The sequence below is a fragment of the Dermacentor variabilis genome, chromosome 11 (assembly GCF_050947875.1).
Source record: "Dermacentor variabilis isolate Ectoservices chromosome 11, ASM5094787v1, whole genome shotgun sequence".
Taxonomy (NCBI): Eukaryota; Metazoa; Arthropoda; class Arachnida; order Ixodida; family Ixodidae; genus Dermacentor; species Dermacentor variabilis.
The window spans coordinates 123,555,198-123,580,499 of NC_134578.1; the positions used below are offsets into that span (position 1 = coordinate 123,555,198).

Below are 25,302 nucleotides of genomic sequence, written 5' to 3' on the forward strand. Positions count from 1 at the left end.
CTCAAGCTTCTTTGTCAGTCTTAAAGTCTCAGCCCCATATGTCAGCACTGGTAAAATGCACTGATTTTACACCTTCCTTTTCAACGATAATGGTAAGCTTCCAGTCATGAGCTGGCAATGTCTGCCGCATGCGGTCCGGCCCACTTTTATTCTTCTGTGAATTTCCTTCTCATGATTGGAGTTCCCTGTGATTAATTGACCTAGGAAACGTACTCCTTCACAGACTCTAGAGGCTGACTGGCCATTCTGAACTCTTGTTCATTTGCCCAGCTATTTATCATTATCTTTGTCTTTTGCGTATTAATCTTTAATCCCACTTTTACACTCCCTCTCGGTTAAGGTGCTCAATCATTTGTTGTAACTCGTCTGCATTGTTGCAGAATAGAACAACGGTATCGGGCAAACCGAAGATTGCTGAGATATTGGCCGTCAATCTTTACTCCTAAGCCTTCCCTGTTTAATAGCTTGAATACTTCTTCCAAACACGCAGCGAAAGCACTGGAGAGATTGTGTCTCGCTGTCTGACCCTTTTCTTTATAGGTACCTTCCTGTTTTTCTTGTGTAGAATCACAGTAGCTGTAGAACCTCTGTAGTTATTTTCCAAGGTATTTAGATAAATGTTCTGTACTCCTTGATTACGTAATGCCACTATGACTATTAGTAGCTCTACTGAATCAAGTACTTTTCCGTAATCTACCAAAGTCATATAGAGAGGCTTATTGCACCCTGCGGATTTCTCGATAACCGGATTAATGACATGGATGTGATTCATTGTAGAGTGTGCCTTCCTAAAGCCAGCCTGTTCCCTTGGCTGACTAAAGTCCAGTATTGCCCTTATTCTATTGGAGATTATTTTGGTATATAGGTTATATAATACTGGGAGTAAGCTAATGGGCCTATAATTTTTTCAATTCTTTAACGTCTCCCTTTTTATGGTTTAGTATAATGTTTGCATTATTCCATCTCCATCTTTGATTAAATCGACTGTTATTCCACCTTCTCCTGCCGCTTTTCCTTGTTTCATGTCTTGCAAGGACCTTCTGACCTCATCGCTAGTTAGTTATAGGAGGAGTTTCTGTAACGTGTTCGTTACTCTTTCTAATTGAGGTATCCTGACTTCTCTGGGTACTGTACAGATCAGTATAGACTTCTTCCGCTGCTTTTACTATATCGTCTAGATTGGTGATGATAATACACTAGTTATATTTGAGTGCGTACATCTTGGCTTGTCCTATGCTAAATTTCTTTCTCACTGATTTCAGGCTGCATCCATTTTTTACGGCTTCTTCAGTCTTTCTCACGTTATATTTTCGAATATCACTTAGTTTCGCCTTGTTGATCAGTTTTAACAGTTCCGCGAATTCTATCTGATCTATTGAGTTGGACACTTACATTTTTTGTCGTTTCTCTATTAGGTCCATTGTTACTTGGGAGAGCTTGCCTACTGGTTGCCTTGGTGCGTTGCCTCCCACTTCAATTGCTGCCTCTGGAGCCAACCTAGTTACCGTTTCATTCATTAGCTCTATGTTATTATCATCTCTCTGTTCGAAGACTGCATATTTGTTTGCAAGTACCAGCCTAAATTTGTCTGCTTTGAACCTTACTGCATCTATGTAGACCTGTTTCTTGACCAATTTTGCTCTTTGTCTCTTCAAATTAGGTAAATTCTAGCCCTCACTAACCTATGATCTCTGCAACTTACCTTACCTATCACTTCTACATCCTCAACTATGCTGTGGTCAGCCGAAAGTATGAAGTCAATTTCATTTCTTGTATCACCATTAGGGCTTTTCCAGGTCCACTTTCTGTTGCTGCGCTTCCTGAAAAAGCTGTTCATTATTCTAAGCTTATTCTTTTCTACGAATCCTACCGGCATCTCTCCTCTAGCATTCCTAGAATCGAAGCCGTAGTTACCAATTGCTTGTTCACCAGCCTGCTTTTTCCCCACTTTTGCATTGAAGCCGCCATTACTACAGTATACTGAGTTTGCACTTTTCTCATCGCTAATTCAACATGTTCATAAAACTGATCTACTTCTTGATCATCGCGACTGGATGTTGGAACGTAGGCTTGTACTGTCTTCAATCTATACCTCTTATTAAGGTTGATTACGACTACAGCTACCCTCTCATTAATCATGTACTATTCGTCAATGTTGCGCGCTATGTCCTTATGGATTTGGACTCATACCCCCTATTGCTTCTTACCTAGGATACCTCTATAGCAGAGGACATATCCGCTATTCAGCTATGTATAAGCCTCACCAGTTCTTCTAATCTCACTAAGGCCGATGATATCCCAAACAATGTATTATATTTCCTCAAATAGTCATGCTAAACTAGCCTCACTCGAGAGGGTTCGGGTGCTAAACGTTGCAAGGGTCATATATATATATATATATATATATATATATATATATATATATATATATATATATATATATGCAGGGTGTCCCACGTAACATGTGCCAAATTTTAAAAAAATTAAAGGCACTCAGGACGCGAGTTCCGCCGAATGCACAATGTTGGCACTGGCCTAGAGCGATCAGGCTAATATTATTTTCCCCTTAATTAACGGATTACTTATGTTTAATTACTCAACTGTTTAGGTATTAGCTGCGGACAACTAGTGTGATAGGCAATGTATTGCAGCGCCTTGAGAGACATCTCGATAAATTGTTTCCAACACAATCTCTCTGTCGTGGTCCTTTTTCCCGTGTTCCAAAGAAAACCCGCGAAATATGACGGAATACCACGTGACAGGGCGCTTTATCCCTGTTGTGCTGCTCTCAAGCGTGCGATGGATCAACGAGGTCGGCTGCATTGAGACTGGCCCGCGGCAGGGCGTTGTGTCTGGTGTAGGTATCTGGGCATGTGGCTTCTATCACATGACGCGGTAAATGTGTGCTGTTGGCTGAGTGGTGCCGAAGCGATAAAGTGTCTAATGAAACGAAAGTGAACAAGAACGTAGATTTATTTTTTTTATTCCTCACTCGTAAACAAAATTACACCCTTTGGGTCGCATCTTGGCACACAACAATAATCATCTCTCTTGGCCGCATTTCCTTTCTTTAACCCTGCGAGCCCGGTACTTCCTCGTCATGAACGGCATGTGCGTTATCAACATTACAGTGCATTCTCGGCAGGAAAGCAGCGAGCGAAGTGTTTGCTGGAAAGGAAACGCAAGCAAGACAGATGACGATTATCGTTGTGCGGCAAATATGCACCGCAAAGGGTGTACATATGTTTAAGAGTGTTGAAATGGGGAAGAGCTGGCAGGTCTACCGACGGAGTCCAATGAGGTTGTGTGGGGAGGCGGCGTTAGAGCTCAAATGATTTTGCAGTGCCCTTCAATCCAAAAAGCGACCTTCGATTATAACACGGCATCGAAAAGGTCACCATCTGCTGCAATGCTCATTTGGCATCTCATGGGCACAATTTCCGAGGCGCTCATGATCATGGTATCAGGGATGAAGCTGCAGAGTTGTCTTATTTATTCCTTTAGGTTCGCCTTATGTTGTGGTTGGTGTCCGGTATACTTGATCCTTGACGTAGCTCCAGAGACAGAAATCGAGGGCAGTTAAATCCAGTGACCGTGTTGGCCAACCAATGGGCCTATGCAGTCCAATCACTGCTGCGGAAATATTTGCTGCAGCCATTCACAAGAAAATCCGTAAGTACCCCATCAAGGATGTCGTTGGCGTATCTTTCGCCAACGACGTAACACGGGGCCAATAATAGTACCAGCGTAAATTCCGCACCACACATTAACCAACCACTGATATTGGGGATGTGTCTCCAAAACCCAGTTAGGGTTTTTGTCGCTCCAGTAGTCAGCGTTGTGGATGTTCACTTGGGCATTATGTGAGAAGGTAGCTTCACCGTTCTGCAGTATTTTGTTACCAAAGCCTGGGCCCTGTTCCGTCCTAATTATATACCAGTTTGCAAAGTCCTTTCGATTTTGAAATCGCGGGGCTGCAACATCTGGTGCAGCTCCACGTGGCACACATGAAGTTGCCTCTTCTGATTGGTAAGAATAGTACAAGTATTCTCCACACTGAAGACTTTCACACTCCAGCTTTCACACACTACAAACACTTGTATGTCGGTCTGAAGAAAACTTTTATAGAATATGTGTCTCCACGTCCTCGTCCAAGATTGAAGACTTATATTGTTTTCTCGTAAAAGTCCCAGTGTGTCTCAGCGTTTGATATGCACGCACAATCGTCATTTAGGTCGGACGCGTGCTTGGATGGCAGCGCTGAAATAGGTCAACTGCGTGCCTTCTATGTCCACCTGACGCACCTAGAGCCAAAACCATATCTGCTCTTTCCTGATTGGAGTAAGCCATATCTGCTGCTGAACGTTGGTGACAGCCAAATAGCGTTGCTGTGGCGAACACGCAGGGAGACAGGCGCCTGAGGAGCACTGGATATATTGCAGTTTACTGGGATTGGTTCAAACGAGGTACATAAGGTATGAATCTACATCCGGTAAACTGGAACAGCCTGCGGGCGGACTCTCTCAGCGGCTGACGCGCCGGTCACGGTGCACAAGTTTGAAGCCAGACGAGGCCACTCGATACTGTGGGCAGGAAGCGATGCGCACGTGCGAGGTGCGAGATCATAAAGGAAGTCTGCTAGACAGGGACTGTGAGAAGGAGAGCAGACGGAGCCAGTGCGAAACAGTCATCGTCAGATGAAGACATGCGTAATCTTCCTTGAATATCGCCAAGGTTTTTTTACCGTTAGTTAGTTTTGTCCCAGTGTGATTTATCTGCTGTTTTTCGAGGCTTAAGGTTTAATGTTATAACATAATCGTTCAATTTGAAAACTACTACAAGGTTATTTTTGTACAAAGGCACAATTGTAGCAGCCGTCATCGCCGTCTGTCGTGCCCACACGCTTTGTCCTTTCTTTCTTTCAGGCAGAATCATAATGCTGCTATCGTCTTTTGCTTTTCGTGGCCTTAGGCGCTTTAGCGCTTCGACAACGCTCGGCCAGCAGCATGCATTTGCACCGTCATGCGATAAGAGCCGCATGCCCTACGCCAGGCACAACGCCCTGTAGAGGGCCAGTCTTACTGCAGCCTACCTTGTCCATATACCGCACGCTTGAGAGTAGCACAATAATAGTGCACAAGCGCCCCGTTACGTAGTGTTTTCTCATATTTCGCGGGCTTTCTTTGGAACGTGGAAAAAAGGGCCATGCGAGATATATCGTGCTGGAAACAATTGAGCGGTTTCTCAAGGCGCTCTACAACTTTGCCTATCACACTTGGGTTCGGCAAACAACACCTAAAAAAGTTGATTAGTAAACATCAGTAATCCGTTAGTTAAGGGGAAAATAAAAAAATAGCCTGACTAACTCTAGGTCAGTGCCAATATTATGCATTTGGTTCAACTCGCGTTCGGAGTGCCTTTCATTATTAAAACTTCGGCTCATGTTATGTGGGACAACTTGTATAAGTGAATATGAGACATAAGTTGATGTAAGAGAACTTCGCGCCTTGGATGCAGTCAAGGGCTCGTCAATTCTCCATAAAGAATAGACCTCCTTACGAGTAATTTTGATAAGACGAAAGTAAGCGACACAGAATCAAATCGACCCATCCTTCCTTACAAGAACAACTTGAGATGCCAGGGGGCTATCCGAAGGGTGCATGGCGCTACGCTTAAGCATGTCAGTGACTTGGTGATAGTAACGCGGCGCTCTGTCGCGCATATACGATGTGGTCTTTGTCGCAGTGACGCCCTGCTACGCGTGTCGATGCGATGGCAAACATTGACATACGGTCCTGGGGAACATGCTGGCAGTCGAAAGAAGAACGGAACATGTCAAGAAGGCGCGGAAGCTGGGCGCGTTCAGAAACAGTCAAGGTGTCAGCCATGGAGCTATCTTGGACATCGGGCGAACTCGGCCCTTCCACGCACTTACAGGCCACTCCGGTGACCTCACGAACGTCGATGAAACTAGTTGGGACGACGGCAGCAGGATCGACACGCTCTACGCGGCCATGACACTCCCCACGAAGCAAAGTGAGGGGACCCGACAATTGGTTGGAAACGAGCAGCCTGCTGACGCCGCATGAACTTCGAAAAGAGCAAAAGGCAGCGGGGAACATTTGCGACGAACGAAAATGGCGGATGGCGTAAGTAGGTCGTTTACATCAGCAACGACATTTCATAACACCGTGGAAAGGGAAGATGAGTGCGGTGGAATCCAACGTCTTCGGCAGCAAATACTTTATCTTCAGCTTCACGAGCTTCAAGAAGCAAGCCCTTGAAATTCCACTTCACTGGAAGGACATTCAATGACGGCCTTATTAGTGGAAAGGAATTCGCAGCTCAAGATAAGATCGGTGGCAGAATAATAGAGCACCGAAAATTCGACGATGTAGGGGAGGCCGTTAATTACAATGCGGGCACTACCGGCTGCCACAGACGTCACGTGGTCTGTGGCGTTGCAGCTTTTCCCAGCAAGCGGCAAAGTTTGGCACTAATAGCTCAAAGTGCGGTACCAGAGTCGACGGGGGCGAGTGCAGCGACGCCGTATGCATACACCTGTATACGTCAATAACATTAGTCGAAAAAGGGAGCGGCCTTGATCCATTCATGGGTGACGCACTTTCTGCCTCTGGAACTGCAACCATTAGTTTTATTGTTCCGGCGTAGACGGACGATGACTCATTAGCGAAAGTGAGCGGCGTCGAGGTCATGGCGAACGGCGGCCAACAAGAGTGCGGTTGTGAGAGTGTGAAGACATCTGGCCGGGGTTCCTAGAGGCAGAGGAGGACGTGCATGGCGAAACATGTGGCCCAGGGTCGAAAGCTACGGCGATTGGATGGTGCGCGATACCGGAATAATCGTGCGACGAGGTCAGGTAGATGGCACGCAAAACAAATTGGCCGGTTGTCAGGAGTATTGGTTGGCCGGAGTCATGATGATAGCATGACGGTGACTATGTGACGACGATCACGTGACGACAACGGCATGTCATAGATAAATAAATTCAACAAGAGGCGACACTCTGCGAAAACTGGCAACAGGAAATACGTCCTGCTGGTGTTAACGCGGACTGTTTGCTGCCGCGAGTATCGAAAAAAAAGAGAGCATGTGAAACGAAGTTAAGAGGCATTCTTTCATTTTTTTATATTCTTCCCCGGCAAAACTAAAAATATCTGCGTATAAATTAAATTATACTTTGCGGCTCACTTTTAATCCGTTGCCTAGCGACAGGCGAATGACGCGCCAGATTCATGAGTCATTCGTCAGACACGCCGCCGAACCGAGCAACACCTGTTGCGCATCTCAGCGTTGGCCTGTATTTCTCTTTTTTAATTTAGCCTGGTTTGTTGGGCTCCTGGCGAATTCTTGCGTTGCTCCTGCACTTCCACATGGCACCACTACGCTATTGGGCTAGGCAAGGCGAGTAGTTTTGTTTCACAGTCTATTCATTATTATTTATTTCATAATACTTTGAGCCTTGCTCAGGCTCTGACAGGAGTGGAATGTACAATAGGTGGTACAACAGGTTTGGTGTTCCGGCACATGAATGAAAAGATACATAACTTATATGCGACGCATTCCAAGCCATTAGGCTTACGCCACGGAACGTAGACTTGTGACGCAGTTAGCGCAAAACAGCTTGGCCGTCGTGGCACGGTTAGGGTGAAATAATGACTCGTACTGCGAGATGCTTGCGAAGCTTTCCATGAGCTAAACGTTATTTTAACTTATTTCGGTCGTTCTTCGGCATGGTGGCCTCACAGGCTGCATTCACTGAGTCTTACTGGGACAAGTTTTGGCGCTTTCTCTAGCCCCCAACATTGTAACTAATTTCATTACTTTTGGGGGCAGTCTTCAAGCGCAGTGGTCGCGATTTGCGTTGTGACGCGATTAACGAAAAGCAGCTCGGCCCTAGCACGCAGTTAAGTTTCACGCTTCAATGCACCAACAAGACAAGATTGTGGCGCCTTCTCTCACGCCCAACGTTGTTGAAAATTACTCTCGGTGTTTTTTTTTTTTAACTTATGAGGCACGCTCGCCGCGCCTGGCCTTGTGCCGCAGATAGCGAAAAGCAGCTCTGCTTTGTGGTGCAGTTTTTTTTCGCGTGTACTGATTCTTACTGGAACAAGTTCCTGACGCTTTAGCTGACCACCGACATTATTGTAATTAATTTCTTTGCCTTTTAGGATAATTTTTTGGGCACAATTGCCGCGCCTGTCGTGAGGCAGCGAAAAGCAGCTCGACCATGGTGAAACATTTCGTTTGACGTTTACTGAATCTCGATGCGACAAGTTTGTGACAATTCTTATGGCCCTACAACAACTTAAACCTTCATTCGGTGCTCACGCTTGTAGAAAACGCAACGAACAATTAGCAAGAGTGATAACAGGCGAGTGTGTCGCTTGCGCTGACAGAACGCTCAAAAGATAACGCGAAGGAGCTCGAACACTAGGAACTTGTGACTCAAAAATTCTGTCTTCTGCACGACTGAAGACGGGCTTTGCACCCACGCATTTGTCTTGAGTGCGAGTAGAACGAATTTTGCGAGCGTTAAGCATGATCTGGTTGAGGGCCTCTGTTGTGGTCACCTCTGTGTATTCGTAGCATACTGTTACGTCGATGGTAGCCAAGTTGTTTTGGAAACGCGCAGTCGCCCGTGTATTTGTGCTTTTAAGGTGCAGGAAATAAGCCCCGAGACGAGGGGAATGCTTGGAAGTAGGGCTTGTTCGCAGTATGTCCGGTATTTTTTGGGATGAGGCGGGTATTTTTTACGCCATGTATGTAAAATCGAACTGCTTTTGTTTCTAATGGCACTCATTCATCACTTCCGCACCTTTCGCCTCTACACACATTATTCGTATGTGTTAATGCCAAAATGACACATGTTTGTAATTTACTTTTTTCAGCTGATGTCGTCCGGTACAGCTTCGTACGGGAACTACTGCTGCTTACCTGGTGCCACAAGGTTGGATGAATGCACAAGACGGTCGCAACGAGCACTTATCTAGAATAAAATAAACATTTCCTCACTTCACAAGGCGTCTTGCGTCTCTATGAAATTGCACGTGGAACGTATTGGATGGAGGCTTGTAAAGAACGTTCGCAATTCTTTGTATTTATTATTAAACCGTTTTGCACGAAAAGCGCGTGCACTTGAGCTGTAGAAGGAAAATGACGGAAAAGAAAACCCGTGTATCAGCGCAGCCGGCGTAACGCATACCAGCTAGCGTTCAAAATGCGCGCGCCCGAAACTGGAAGTGTGGTTCACGTATTAACGCCGTCAGCTTGGTACGTTGTAGTCAATTCGGCCGCTGGACTATATAGGAGTGTCCGCTCTTGTTAAAGCTTTTCTTTATGGGCATGTTGCAAAAGCTGGAATACCTGCCGTGGTTGCTCAGTGTCTGTGGTGTTGGGCTGCTGAGCACGAGGATGCACGATCAAATCCCGGTCACGGCAGCCGCATTTCGGTGGAAGCGAAATGCGAGAATGTCCGTATACTTAAATTTAGGCGCACGTTAAGGAACCCCAGGTGGTGAAAATCTCCGGAGTCCTCCACTACGGCGTGCCTCATAATCAAAGAGTGGTTTTTTGACGTAAAACCCCATACTTCTTCTTAAATAGCTGGAATGACGACGATGCAATTACCACGATGGCATCATGACCCAGGCCACGCAGCAAGTCGCTCAAGCTATTAAAGAACTTGCATCACTGCTTTCGAGAGAAAACGTGTTTACGACACCATGACGACAGTCAGGTCACGAAGCGGAAGTGACGATGTTTGAACAATCACGACGGCATCACTATGGCGGTGAGACAACGAATATATGACCACTGTATGACGATGGTGGCGTGACGACGACAGTATGACGAGTCTGTGATGACAAAGATGGAATGACGGCCATGCAACGACAACGACGCCATCACAATAACTAGCTCACGTATAGTGGCCTAAGCTATTACAATGTGGGCCGCAAGTTTCACGTGAAAGGCGCGACGAGAGCAAGATAATACTAAGCCAGAACACCCACGAAGGTATCGCGACCAGGAGCACATACTTACCTCGTAGCCGAAGCAGGTAGGCAACTTGGGCCGCTGGGTTGATTTAAGAGTATGCATAGATGGGTACATAGGCTCAAAACTGCTGCAGTAGGAAATAAATAGTTCTTGCATTACCTTTGTATGAAATCCACAGCGTGAACGCTACAGGTGTGTGTCTTGGCGAGGATTTCTGTCGGTTAAGGCGGCAGTAAATAAATTTACTAATAGAATTTGCACAAGGTAGGGGTAAGCCTTATACTACGAGCTTTAAGAAGCTAACAATAAACAAATACTTATGTATGCTGCTTTGCCGCACATAAAAGAGGCGAGCTTCAGCATAGCCGTACCTTGAGGCTAAAATGCGGCTACCACTTTATAAGATAACGCACCCAATTCTACCGAGTCATAGCTGTCTTCTGCCCGGCAGCCACCTGCTCATGTTTTGGTCTTCCTTACTGACGCATGTAGCATTTGAAACCAGCGCGCAAACTTTTCCTCGCTTATTGATTGTTATTCTCCCGCCATTGCCTGGCCCACAGGAGTTTTGTTGTCAATAAAAATGAATGAAAAGATATTTCATCGTAAAAAAAGTAGTTTTTTTATTTATTCGAGCGCTAAGACAGTAGTATAGGAGAGGTCCTATTCACTCCCGTGCGTGGCTTGAGTACCACATGGTACGATGGTTCGTCTCCCAGACCGTCAATGGCGGAAATAAAACAATAGGACGAAGCGCCATGTGACAATCTTAAAGGCTAGACATAAAATAATATAACAGGGAAGTAGGCCCCAGTCACGCGAGAGGCAACCCGTACATTGTAGCCGCCTCGCTCTAGTTGCTTCTGCTGCGGGGCTTTCGGAATAAGCGCACATGGTAGGCATGACGCATGCTGGCGGAGGTTAGTGAACGTTCATGCGTGTGGAGCAGTCGATTCCGTGTTATATAAGTCGGGTAACGAACTGAAACACCACGCCTTACGTAGACGCGGTTCGCCGCTTAAGCAGCAGGCAGCCGTCAATGCTGTAGCGAATGAAGGCGTCGCTTAACTGGCATTGTGCCCAACAACCAGAGGACCACCGCAAAGAATACTGGTCGCATTTAGGGGCGATTCCAGGGAAAGCAGGAAACCGTGTGCCCTGCAAACATGTGTAGGCAACCAAACCAAACTTGCGTCGGCGATTTGTAACGTTTGGGGACGTCTTCTGGAAAACAATGGCGTTTTTTTTAATCCCCGCGAACGTGTTCAGGCGTTTAAGCGAGCGTCCACGGTGCAAATCAACTGCATTCCCTCGCAAAGAGAATGCGTCCCTTCTTGTGCCCAAGCATTCACTGGCAAGTCGGCAGCAAATACTTTATATTCAGCTTCAGGAGCGTCAATAAACGGGCGTAGCAAAGCCTTTAAAATTTCAATATATTGAAGGCCATGGCGGCCTATTGTTAAGGCAGATTTCCCTTGTCAACGCTGCCATTCTGCTAAATATCTTCGCCCTCGCAGCATACCGGCGAGAACTCAACACCGCAACGACTTCGCACAGCACAATGTTACAAAATTGTGCAAACATTATGCCCCATCATCTCGCCTACAGAATTATTGCCTACGCATTGGTGGATCCCCTGCCTCGTGGAGTGAAGTCATCGGCACCAGCAGTTTTAAAGGACCATCGAGACACGGGCCACTTCAGAAGGCACGGCACTCAGCTTGTGGACAGCATGTCTAAGCCGCTACTGCTGATTTTGCAGGTTCGTTTTCGATATGAAGTTCCCATCTTTCCGTAGCGACAACCGTTTTCTGTTAGTTCTGTCGTGCTCTCGTAGATATTGTCAGACTGTTCTCGACTGTTCGTTGATGTTGTTACTGCTTATAATATCGGGTGACACTGAAGAAAACGCTTTGCCAACGACCGCCCAACTATTGCAGATGATACTAGATAAGCAGACCGCTGCTGATAGTGGTTTGAGTGACATTAAGATTCAGATCTGCCAACTGAATGCAATGATAAAGAAGGTATCCTTGCGCTAGATGGTATACACGAAATAAAAGCCAGAATAGATTCTCCTGAGGGTACTCTGTGGTTACAAGCCAAAAACTGGTAGATTACGAAAACAGAAACAGACGCAACAATCTTCCCGTTTTTGGTGTCGAAGAAAGTGCCTCTGAAACAGACATTGATTTTAAAAAAGCAGTCATGGAAGAGGTATTTCAGGACAAGTTCGGCATCGAGGTAAAGACGATAGAAAAAATACATCGACTAGGCAGGATTAAAGAAGGAGGCCGGTTGTCATGAGATTCTATGACTATAAGGAAAAGGAGCACGTGATGAAAAACTGCTACAAACTGAAGGGATCCTCCTACTCCGCCAGCAATGACTACGCATCAGAAACGGTGGAAATTCGAAAGGAGTTATGGGAAACTGCTGCTTCGCAAAGGGCTAAGGGGGGTGAAGGTTGCACTGATTCATGAAAAAACGGAAAATGAAAGACACATGGTGTGTTTGGGAGCAAGCACGAGGACAGCGTCGGCAGATAGCGCAAAGCAGGGACAAAACTGCCCCGAAATTGCACTGCTCTGTAACTAGCGCTCCGGAGGGTGCTTCAAATTCTAAGCAGCTCACATAGCTACGTCTCCTTTTGTTGAATGCACGGAGTATTGCAAGTGATATCACAGAACTTGAATCTATATTACTCTCTCATAAACCACACGTAGTTGTTATTATAGAGACGTGGTTGAATAGTTTAGTTCCCAATGACTGTGTTGTTCCTCCAGGGTATAAAGTGTTCAGATTGGATAGGGGCTCAAGAGGTTGGGGTGTAGCTGTAGTTGTGAAATCATCAGTTAGGGCCGAAAGAATCACTAGTCTTTGAGAAGAAGTGTAGAGCAAAATCTTATTAAATGGCGTTTTGTTCATAGTGGGAGGCATATACAAGGCCCCTCCTACCACACCTGAGTTCCTGGACGAATTAAATGCTTTTCTTGTGCACTCATATGAATAAAAGTACAAGGCTAATAATGACTGGATATATTAATTTACCCCACATAAACTGGAAAACTCTCTCGCCTGGACACACGGAAGTTTAGAGTGCTGAAAAACTACTGGAAATAATGATTTACGGCAAATTGTTGAAGCAAATACGCGAGAAACTTTCTATTCTATGTCATTGTTAGAACTTGTGTTTCTATGTTACAAAATAGCTGCTACTAGTGTGTCACTCGAACCAGGAATATCAGACCACAAAATGATATCCGTCGATATACCAATAGATATACCTAGTCGACCGCGATCATCTGCCTTTAAACTTATAAAAGACTGCTCGCGGGCAGACGATACAACAATAGTAGATAACTTAAGTCTATCATTTAGTGAATTTGAACTTGTGTCTTGTGAATCTGTAGTAAAATTGTGGCAAGGTTTCAAGAGAATCGCCAAGCATTGCTTAGATCAATTTATTCCTACCCACATTAAAAAAAACGAAGCACCATAGCCCATGGATAACTCGAGAAATAATATACCTGAAACGCAGAATAAAACGCTTACGCAAAAATAAACATAACTCAGCCCAGGTGTCCAATTTGCGTGCTCAACTAAAATTAGAGTTACGGGAATCCAAAGAAAAGTACTTTAACATAGCGCTTCCTCGGTTCCTGAAGCCTTCGGAACAAAAGTTTTGGCTGCGCTTAAGGTAAAAGAAAAGAAGAGATACACCAGATAAAAAGCGGATCTTAAATGATCACGGAAAAGGCGCAAATAGCAGACTGTTTCAAAGTATTGTTCTTGTCAGCATTTACGAACACGGCGACAAAGCAAGGAAACAATGAGCGCAGTGAATTGGGCGCCTGCGCAATGCGCCCACTAGAAATCACTCAGGCAGGCACATTTCAGCAATTCCTTAGGTTTGATGCCAAGAAAGCAAGCGGGCCGGACGGGATCCCAAGTGAATTTTTATGGCGATATGCTGAATGTGTGTCATTTTACCTAACCATAATCTTCAGAAAATCTTTGGAAACCAGTTCACTACCTCAAGATTGGCGCAGCGGTGTTGTCGGCAGTCGAAATCCGGCAATCGAAATCAAGTTAGCAACTATCGTCCCGCATCACTTACTTCTCTGACTTGCAAGCTTATAGAGCATGCAGTAGCAAAGCATATCATTCTTTTCCTTGAAGCCAACACCTTTTTCTTTTCGTCACAACATGGATGCCGAAGCGGATTATTCACTATTTCACAACTGACTGAAACGGTTCATAATGTTTATCTAGCTTTGGATGCCTGCGAACGATATGACGTCATCTGCGTAGATTTCGCAAAGGCCTTTGATGAGGTACCGCATTGTAAATTGCTTTCGAAAATTGAGAACGCAGGTATTGCTCCAAACATTGTGAACTGGATTGCAGCCCATTTGAGTGGTCGTGTAGAATCCGTGCGCTTTGAAAACATCATGTCTCATCCACTAGAAGTCTTGTCTGCGGTTCCACAAGGGTCAGTATTGGGGCCGCTATTGTTCTCGATTTACATCAATGATATTTCCAGTGTTCTGGAATCACATTTTAAAATAAAACTTTTTTTCCCGACGATTGTTTTCTTTATTATACAGTGGCAGATAAAACCCACTAAAGGAAAATTATTCCATGCCTCCAAGGTTTACATGACTGGTGCATAATATGAGGATTCGAAACAAATTATTCGAAATGGACGTTCGCTCATATGATAAGAAAAAAAAAACTGCGCCTTCCTTTGACTATAAAATTGGTGACAATTCTTTGTTGAATGTACGTAGTTTTAGGTACTTAGGGGTGATCATTAATCATGACTTGTGCTGGCGCCTCCAAGTGGAGGAGGTCTGCTCTAGGGCTTACAGGAAACTGTTCTTTTTGAGAAAAAGTTGCAGCATGCACCAACATATTTGAAGCTAATTTGAAGCCCGATATTTGAAGCCCGGTTTTGGAGTGCACCTCCCCAGTTTTGAGCCCTCACCAAGTGTACTTGCGAGACAAACACGAAAGAAATTCAGAGAACCACTGTGCGTTTTGTTTGTTCGCGTTATCGGAGAGCCGATTCTGTAACACACATGTTGAAATGTTGCGACTTGGAACTCCTTGAAACACGACGAGAAATACAGCGAATGAAATTATGTTTCCAAATAACCAGAAATCAAATACGAATAAACAAAGAAACATACATTCGCCCCCCTCTAATACACAGTGCGCGTTTAAACCACAGTGCTAGTGTAGAGCCTTATAAAACACGGCTTGATGGTTTTCAGTACTCCTTCTTTCCTTCGTGTATTAATATACGGAATGGCCTTCCGGTCTGCACTGTAACAGCGCAAAATGTTAGCGAATTTAATTCTCAACTAGAATTGTATTAGAATTGTAGAATTGTGGCAACGGGATAATTAGGAATTGATCATGCTTACTGTGATTCTGTGTATACTGTGTATACTTGTTCATCCTCTTCGTAATTTGTGTTTGACAATGCTGTATAACGTTGTATTGTCGGTGCTGAAATTTATTTTTACAATTCGTCTCCTGTAATGGCACTCAAGTGAGGGATACAGTATTCCTAAATAAATAAATAAATTCGATTGCTTTGGCATTCAGAGTGTAGGATAATTCCATTTGTTTCACTCAAAGCGACATACGCACTCTCTGGCGTAATGAACGGGTTTCGAGGTGCGAGCGCTGGCACCTCCACTAACCGTGGTGGTAAGCAAAAGTGACGCTTTGATACATCTGTCATCACGGCTCAGGTGCTCCAGCCTTTTTCCGCGTTCCAAGGCAACGAATTTTCAGTCAAGAACGACGCGCGGTAGCAGAAAACTACCCGTTCCTTCCTACGTGCTTCGATGCTTGTGACGGCAGGCGCCACTAAATGCTAGCGCCTACCAAACAAATTCGAATGATCCGGCAAATGTATGAGCCGAATCGTACCCAAGAGGCACCACGCACGTGACCCCAGAGAGAAGGACGGGCGGCATCAAAGGAGCCTCGCTTGTCGAGGCTAGCGGAAGCACGTGACCCTCCATGATAGTTGTTTTCCTTCCTCCATGCGAGTGTCACGGTGCCCTAGCGAGGTCCTCTAAGCGCCAAGAGGTATGAAGCTGGTAATGGACATCTTGCCGCCGAAATAGAGATGCTACTGGTATTCTCGACAGCAGTTTTGAGAACTGATGTTTCCTTAGTGTAAACGTAATCCAAGGCTAGACAAACTGCTTAGCTTCAATAAGTTACATTTCGGAAATACGCTACTGAAAAAAAGTAGGTCACAGTAGAACTTGTGGAAGAGCTAAGACCGGCTCCACAGCAAGGAGTCTTTCTTTAGTTTAATATACGTACAGTAAGTTCTTTCTTTTCGTTTGTCGCTTCAGGATTGTCGTTGCAATGAAGTTTCTTGTCATGCATTTAGTGTTTCAGTTTCCACATTGTTGAACCAAGCAAGATACGAAGAATATTTAGATGCAACGGCATGTAAATGATTTTCACATCAAAAGCCGTTATATCAACACTCAAGGCTAATGTTCATCTTCTCCGTCAGCGACACCAAGAGGCTCCATGCAAAGTCCAAGTGCGATAAGATGCGGTGGCACCATGGATGCAGTATGGCGTAGGCGTGAGGGGAATCGCACGATCAGCCAAGGAGGCTGCACTGGTGCACGCTTGTTGTGGTGGTTCGTATGATAAATCGCGGCCAAATCGAGGAGGGGGAGGGGGCGCGCTAAGAGAGGAAAGAGGGGTAGGGACAGGTGAACGGGTCTCTTTTTAAGAAGACGTAAAAACAAGAATTGCTCAGCCTCATATCATTCGCTACCCTGGCACTGCACCGTCCCATCCCTATCTTCAAGGTAATCTCCTGCAGCTACAAAGATTAAACCAGGCGTGTTGGCTGCTGGCTGCATGAAAGCTGCATTCGCTCCCGTTTAGTGCCTTGAGTCCCCGGAGTCGGCAGTTTAGGAGACGTGTTGAATGGAGCGCAAGCAGAAGCGTTTGGTGCCCTCTAGTCACTCTTTTAATCACGCCATAGTAGTGATAGTTCCTGTTCATGGTCATGAAGTGATATCTGTTCTTGTTTGTCTGTGCACACATGGCAGAAAACTTGATGATCTTTCATAAGCAAGGGCTTACTGCACTTTATACATCCCGTAATATCTATAGCTTTAGTTCGGGCATTTGTGTAATAATTTGCGATGTATATCAGTACTTCTCCTTTCGGGCGATACTGCAACTCTTATAGATGGCTGCGACATTGCATGATGACTTTCCTTATAATTTGCATTTTAACGCAATATTTTTGAAATTTTATATACTACTATTCCTCCACGTGAGCCCCATTGAGTTGACTTTAGCTTGGAAAAATATTACGTGGCTCCCCAGCGAAACACGGCTTTCGGACATTACTTGCGCCCTGACCTAAGCACTTTATTTTTTTCGTTAATAAGGTCGTGAATTATCGCGTGTTAGTGCTGTATTACCTTGGAAATTCAATTCAAAAATAGTTGCAAGCACACTTACACTCCAGCGCCCATCTCTGCATGATCGCGTAGCAGTCCGGTACGTCTCCATTTTCGTCCCGGTCACTGGCAATAAGCTCCAAGGCACTGTCGGCAATCTGGCTCATTCCTTCTGCATACAACTCAATAGTTCGAGGCTTCAAGGTGCAAGGCTGAACCGCTCTCCTGATCTGGCGCCATTCTTCGCCCTGCCTGCGGGAAAGCCGAGATATCCAAACGTCGTTTTCATTGATGACTTCAAGGCCTCATTTGTTGGTATTGCATTGGGTTCAACAAATAGCGAAGCCTCACGTAGCCTCGTTTCACACATGAACACTTACTGATCTGTTTGCACGGCTTACGATAAATAAGAAGTTCTCAATGAATTAGAATGTGATGGTTACTGACCGAGTTTCATAGCTGAAGAGCTGCAATGACATATAATGCCAAAGCGATTCTATTCACATCACTAAGGTCGACTGATGCGAGTACAATTATTCGGCTCTACGCAAGCCCCGAAAGCCTAAATAATCCTCATCGGATATCGTGACAGCGGCTATACACGAGAGAGCATGAGGTACAGGGGGAATGACTATAGGGGGGCAGGGGCGTGCCGGCATTATCTTCGGATGGAAGGCTGCTTAATTTCGGTTACGCAGTAAGACGCAAGAATAACACGCTCACATTCTCTTAATTTTTTTATTTAGGTATTTCAGCTCATTTATTTATTTAATGATATTGAATACTTCTTACGCACTCCGCAAACCAGGGCGGATGTAAAGGACATGATTGTCGTACCTTATGGTTGAAGAGGGCGCTCTAGCTATGCTAAGACGATCTGCGTGACAAACGGCTTCATTTTTTCTCATTTACATATCTCTAGTACTACAAGGGCATAGGCCAGTGGTTTCGTTGTAAAAATGCTTGTGCGCTCATTTACTTTCTTTTGCTCGGCAGAAGACGAAGTCCTGGTGCAGCACTTGGCGTAGCATTCTTGCATCTCGACTTATCCGAGTAAAGTTCAGAACGTTTGTGTTTAAACTCTAAGTATAAGATATGCTATCTTACTGCTTCTTTCAAGCCACGGTGCATGTCGATATGCAGAAGCCATGTGGCCTATTTGATTTAGACATGATCCAACGAAAAATCGTTTCTGTGTCGACTAGCCGTATCTCTCAAAAGGAGATTGTCATCTCTGCAACAATGTATTAATAATGAGAGAAAAGGTTTTTGATATAGACCAGCTGATATACCATATCTTTATAGCCTCATATCGCGAGTGTCAGCCGCGCCGCTACACTCAACATTAGGTGCAGCTTTTTGGCGATGGCTGTAAGAGACGCGACAAGGCAGCTGGACTCGCGATGCGTGTTCGCATGTTGTTATGTTATAAACTCGTAAGCATTTTTATGCTTATCCAACGAGGAAACATGTCCCGCCGTCTGTCACGTAAGATGATCGGTTTGAACATAGGGCCCGCAGCAGCAAGCGACCTTTGCGCTACCTCTCGCTTCAACGCGAAGCGGTGAGAACACAGCGCACACGAAGCTATCAGCACTCGGGGGGCGCTGCCCCCATCGTAAATCGCTTTCAAGCCGTGCCATACGCAGCCGACGCCGTAGTAACGTTTTGACGCAGATGGATAAGAAATTAAAAAGTGATAACGGTTTATAACAATCCGAACGTCATCAGCGCAACTGGCGCCGGCACGTGTACTAGTTTGCGTTATCGCGAAAAAATACCACGTGACGGCGCTCCACCAATTGGGAGATGCAATCGTGCCGAGCAGGGGTCCTTCAGTCTATTTTAAATTAACTTTCCGTTTGATTCTGCCCCACCGTAAAATGTTTCCAATCACATCGGCGCCATAGAGGAAGATGCCGTCCTTACTGACACATTTAGAGACAAACTGTGACAGCGAGTAAATTGTGCAGGCGGTCATCCCCTCACTGTACATATTTTCTGATGGCAGTTCGCAATAACAATGAATAAAGCAGTCTGCGGGCACACGTTTCTATAGATCATTTCCTATTTGTATACCGCATTAATTCGTCGTATAACCGTGAAATGCAGTATTTTTTTTTCAGCATTGCCATTCTTCAGCATTTTTTTATCAGACAGAAGTTCTCCCCGCACGTAATACTCTTGGTTGCGTTATTTACGTGAATATACTGCGTTATGAGATACAAATTATTGTCGCAAATTATGCGCGAACAAAGCAGTGGAGTAAATAAGGAATATAAATCTCTTGGCATAAACCCGGGTAAATGATTTGCGCCATAAAAAGAGTATCGACGTGCTTCTTTTAGGTACACAATTAGAATGCACTTTTTACAGCAGCTCTATGTGTTATTTATTTGAGGATGGATTTGACTTGACCCTTCCACGATTGGAGAGCATAAAGTTAATTATTCAGTTCCTGAACATAAATGGAGTAACCTTTAGGCCAAGGGGTAACAGTGCTACGTGAATTCATTTTCACAATAAGTAGAGTGCCACTAAGTGCACGTTTTGTGGACCAACATTTTTGCTAGATAAATAGCTGCGAGGGGCCATGACCCACCTTAAAACGAAACCTTTGCAGGTAAAGACAACTTCTTACGCTTTTAAAATATTACCACGAAGACTAATGGAGCAAAGTTTAGCGTTGTAGGTACTCTCGACTCTTGCGTGTTCCCTGATGTTACTTTAGCGGCATGACCCTTGCATCTGCGGGAGTGCAGCTTGCCCACATAGCACAAGCCGCAGGGGGGATGGTGTCATTAGGTACCGAGCATGCCAAGGTGGCGACACAATAGCGCTCGTAGCAGTTTGTGCAGACAGGCTGTGTAGCAGACAGGCTGTGTTTTATTATTACATCCTCCACACAATGATGATCGCCTGGACAGCTAACGGAAGCAACTCGCATTTTAACTTCTGCGAGTTCTACGAAACAGTGTACTTTCCTCATGTTCTCCAGACGAGTTCGTATTTTCTGCTTCTGTATTTTTGCCATTTCGGAAAAATAGAAATTGGTGATGCCGAGCAATACCGTATGATCGCTTTAGGGGATATGTGTAGAACACAAATGTAGACAGTGATTTTAGGTTCCTATCAGCGCATTTTTCATCAAGAAATGTTGTTAGTTCAGCTTCTGTTACTCTTGAGTCGACATCTAAAAAAGTAAATCATTTTTATAGAGCTATGGAACAAAGGGATCTAGCGAAGGCTGTCTTTAAAAATACCACGATCGATAGACATTTCTAAGGCTTGACCATGACAGCTTTGGCTTTATAGATCAGGCTTCCGCTCTACAACGAGTGGTTGTGAATTTTGCATTGCCATGTTTTCTTTATTTTGTAGCTCTAATTTTATAGCCTTCCTGTCTACAATATACATATGAACACGTTTTCTCTCCACCACCGACCCCTGTCTTTGTATCACTTCTTCAAACTAGAAATCTATTATTTGTTCGATTCGCTCAGGCATACATGCAAGCGTTCTCCTGCGTGAAAGTAAGTGAGCTCTTTCAGAATATTTATGACTCTCACTGTCTGCGCAGTGTAGCTGCTCTAATTTCCTACACGGCCTGACTGGCGGTGTTTGGCATCATGGTATAGCTAGACTGGATCATTCTTACATCAGCAATTCATGAACAGATTTAAGCGCTTGCATCCACTAAGGTAGCGCGGGAAGAATGTGTGCAAGATCATACTTTCACGGCCAGAGGTATAAACGAGCCTGCGGTATATTTAACATTTACAGAGTGCAAGCAAAATACCGACAAATGGTATAGGCGGTCCTTAAAGCTTCCTGCTGTCAGCCTTCCTCACCTTGACCACCGTCATCATTGTCGCAATGCTCGCACTGCTGTGACAATGTGAATTGAAATTATGAATGTGGTGCATTGCGTATTGCACAGAAAATAAATGAAGCCACGCTTTCTCCAATACCAGGGAAATGATCCTCTTGCCTTCTTCATTTTACCATTGATTCATTTGCGCTAAGAAATGAATTTGTATTCTCGGAAAAGAAATGTTTATTAATTAACTATTTTAATGTTGCGCGAAGCATCACCTAGAAGAAATCTCCGGCCACAAGCAAGTGCTGACGTGCGTCGAATGGGCTCTGACCATTCTGACCCCCCCAGACTTTCTCAATTCACTGGGCCCCCAAATTTTGTTTGGAGCTTAGAGGAAACACAAGCTGGACCACCTGGATACTGAATTCAGGACGATAGGACCAATTTTTGGCTTTTTACCGACTTGGAAGATTCCGCGTGACCGAGCGGGCGCTAGGCCTAACCGGGCTTAACTCGACTACGGGCGCTCACGGGCACCCCGGCTCGCTCCTAGGCGACGATGCAGCCCGGTACGGACCCCCGCCATACGAATCACCCAAGTTTTGAACCAACAACGAGCAGACTACCCCAGAATTTATTGGAAGCCCAGGAGATGCACGAGGACTACCTCGGCACCACCGACTCCGAGAACTCGGTAGACGGGGTGATCGAGGATGCCGCCATGCGAGAGCAGCAGCACGAAGCCCAGAGAGAAGACGAATCGAACTGGGAATCGGCCCTGTCCAAACGCCAGAAGAAGCGACAAAGGAAGACGGAACTCAACGCTACCGGGAATTTTCCGCCTACCACTCAAGGTGACCCCAGCGGAAAGACTCCGGCCACTGTTCCGCCGGCAGCTGGCGCGCCAGCCGCCGCCGCCTCGAATAGCGTCAAGAGAGGAGCGCTGCGGCGGCCCAGGCCAAGGCTACCCCCGCTCCCCAAGGACGATTTCAAAATCATTTTGCGGCCGAAAGGACTGGTAATCAGATAGCTCCAGACCCACCAAGTAGCCCGCGCCGTAGCGGCAGCGTGCAACCACCAATGTAAAGGAGAAGATCTGATCATCAGACTTCGCACGGGATCAAACATCATAATAGCGAGCACGGCAAGCGAGATGGCCGCCCAACACGTGAGACGCGTTTCCAACCTCACGTTCGGGGAACGCTCGTATGATATTAATGCTTACGTGGCAGCTCCGGAAGACACCCGCCGCGGCGTGATTCACGGAGTGGACCCCGGGACTTCGCCGGAAGAACTGAAAGCCAACCTGCGGGGGCGGACTCAATGAGTCAAGATTCACAGCGCCCGGGTGCTAGGAAAATCCAAGTCGGCTGTCATCACCTTCGACGGCCCCGTAGTCCCAAAACAAGTCATTTATTACGGAGGCGAGATGTGGTGCTAACCGTATCGTCCCACGAAGCAGGTATGTTATATCTGCTGTCAACAAGGTCATCGGTCGGACGTGTGCCCCAATCCGGAAGCCAGGGCGTGCAAGCGGTGCGGTACGCAAAACCCGTCGGAGGGCCACCAATGCACACCCAAATGCCTGATCTGCGGCGGTAGCCACGTCACCTGATCCAAAGAATGCCAAGACAAGTTGAAGAAAGCCAGGGAGCTGCGCAACAACCACGGCGGCAGGGGAGGCGGCGCCGGCAGCCACGACAGCAGACGCCGCAGCTGGGACGATCGCGGCAAGAAGCTGCGGTGGTTCAGCTCTGAAGGGGAGACCTCGCGGAGCCGTTCGAGATCCCGGGCGTCACGGAGCCGGTCGAGGAGCCGTTCACGGTCCTTCCCGCCCCTGGTGCCCCTATTTCGCCAGCAGCAGCAGCAGCAAAAGCAGAAGACACCCGCACGGAAAACCGTAGTCAAGGTTAGCTGGGGAGCAGGAAATCCCTGGTTTTCACCGCACTCGGGAGGGGAAGTTAAACAGGACACAAACACAAATAACAACAACGCGCCTAAGCAGCAGGAGGATGCGAACAAAGTAATAACAGCCCTAAGACGCGAACTAGAACTCACGCGCGTCAGACAGAGCGAGCTAGAACGCCAGGTAGCCGAGCTCACGAAGGCAGTTAGGGACGAGAGACCGAGCAGCCCTCCGCAGCCGCAACCCGACCTCACCCAACCGCCGGACTCGTCGCAGGCAAGCAACGAGAACTTTAACAAATTTAAAGCCGAAATGCAGTAGATGATGCAACAGATGATTCAACAAACAACATTACAAACGCAAGTGCAAATAGCGGAATTACGCAGCTCGATCGGCAAGCGAAAATTCACCGAAAACATCAGAGAGAAGCCATACCACCGTCCCGCACTGACAGCCCTCGCCAACGCGACCACGACTAACACACAAGCTTAACATGGCCAGAAAAACCTTAAGCAAACAAGAAAATCTAGACATATGGCAATGGAACTCCAGAGGCTACCAAAGGAAGCAGGGCCTACTTCAACCATATATTCACACACAACAAACGGCACCCGACATTATTGCGCTTCGGGAAACGGGCACCACACCAACCCTAGGAGGACACACGCGCTACGAAGCCCAGGAAAAAGGAAGGACGGGAATCTTAGTCAACAATGCGATCTTAGCCATAAGCCACAATAGGATAGCCGAAACAGACATAGAGCACGTGATCGTAGAAATTATCCCAAAGAAAAAGAAGAAAGGGGGCAGCATCTTCATCGTAAATACCTACAGCTCACCGAAACAAAAGAAAGCCAAATTCCAAGAGCTCTTTCAAGGCGCCAGCAAACTGGCAGAGGGCAACACGCTAGTCGTCTTAGGCGATTTTAATGCCAGGCATAAGAGCTGGGGATACAAGAATTTCAACGTTAAAGGAAAGAGACTAGCAGAAGCGCCAGAGAATGCAGGCTACATCCTCCTCACAGACCCAGAAATTCCGACCAGAATAGGCAACAGCGTCAGTACCGACACTTGTCCGGACCTCACCTTCATCAAAGGACCATGGCAGGCGCAATGAGAAAACCTGATGGAAAATCTGGGGAGCGACCACTACATACTCAAAACCCAAGTGACTTCAGACAGACTTCAACGGCAGCTAGGAACAGTCAAAATAACTGATTGGAACGCATTTAGAGAAGCATGTGACGGACACCTCAGCGAAGGAGGTATCCAGTCGATTGAAGAATGGGGAAACATACTCAAGCAGAGAGAAGGCGAGCACACCAAAGAGGTCAAAAGAACAACGCAGACACCCGAGGTGGACGCCAGGCTTCTTAGGCTATGGGAACCCAGACGGGGCTTAACCAAGAGGTGGAAAAAGCAGAAACACAACAGGAAGCTCAGATTTAAAATAGCAGAAATTACAACGAAAGCAGAGGTGTACGCAGCACAATTGGCGAGAACGAACTGGCAACACTTCAGCGACTCCCTGAACGGAACCCTGAGCACAGCTAGGACGTGGCATATCCTGAAAGCGCTCATCGATCCGACTAAAACCAAGGCAGAGAATAGCAAAGCAATATACCGACTAATCCACCAATTCGAGGGAACCGACGAGGAACTCTTGGACAAAGTGCGTGTCAATTGCTTCGGGGACACGAACCCGGCGGCATATACATGGGATTACCGGTGAAGAGAAAATCCAAGCTTAGACAGACCCATCACTCGTGAAGAGGTCTATGCAGCAATGAGAAGCGCAACTAGAAACACGGCAACGGGCGCGAACAAAATTAACAACGCACTCATCCGCATTCTCAATGACGAGCTAGTTGCAGAACTAACCGACTTCCTCAATAAGCACTGGGCAGCGGAGACCGTCCCCAAGGATTGGAAACATGCAGATGTAGTTGTGATACCAAAACCGGGCAAAAAGCTACAAATCGAAAACCTAAGACCCATCTCCTTCACATCATGTCTTGGCAAGTTGTACGAGAGAGTGGTCACGATAAGGCTACAACAATACAAAGAGGATCACCAATTATACCCCCACAGTA

The 25,302-nt window shown here is 46.1% G+C and overlaps 1 protein-coding gene across 1 annotated transcript in view; it reads right to left on the bottom strand.

Moving 5' to 3' along the window:
- LOC142564191 (putative cytochrome P450 49a1) overlaps positions 1 to 25,302 on the bottom strand; it is a 151,289-nt gene that overhangs the window by 84,069 nt on the left and 41,918 nt on the right. Inside the window, exon 3 of the mRNA XM_075675094.1 lies at positions 17,545 to 17,735. Coding sequence (XP_075531209.1) covers positions 17,545 to 17,735 — 191 coding nt within the window. The remainder of the gene's footprint in view (positions 1 to 17,544; positions 17,736 to 25,302) is intronic.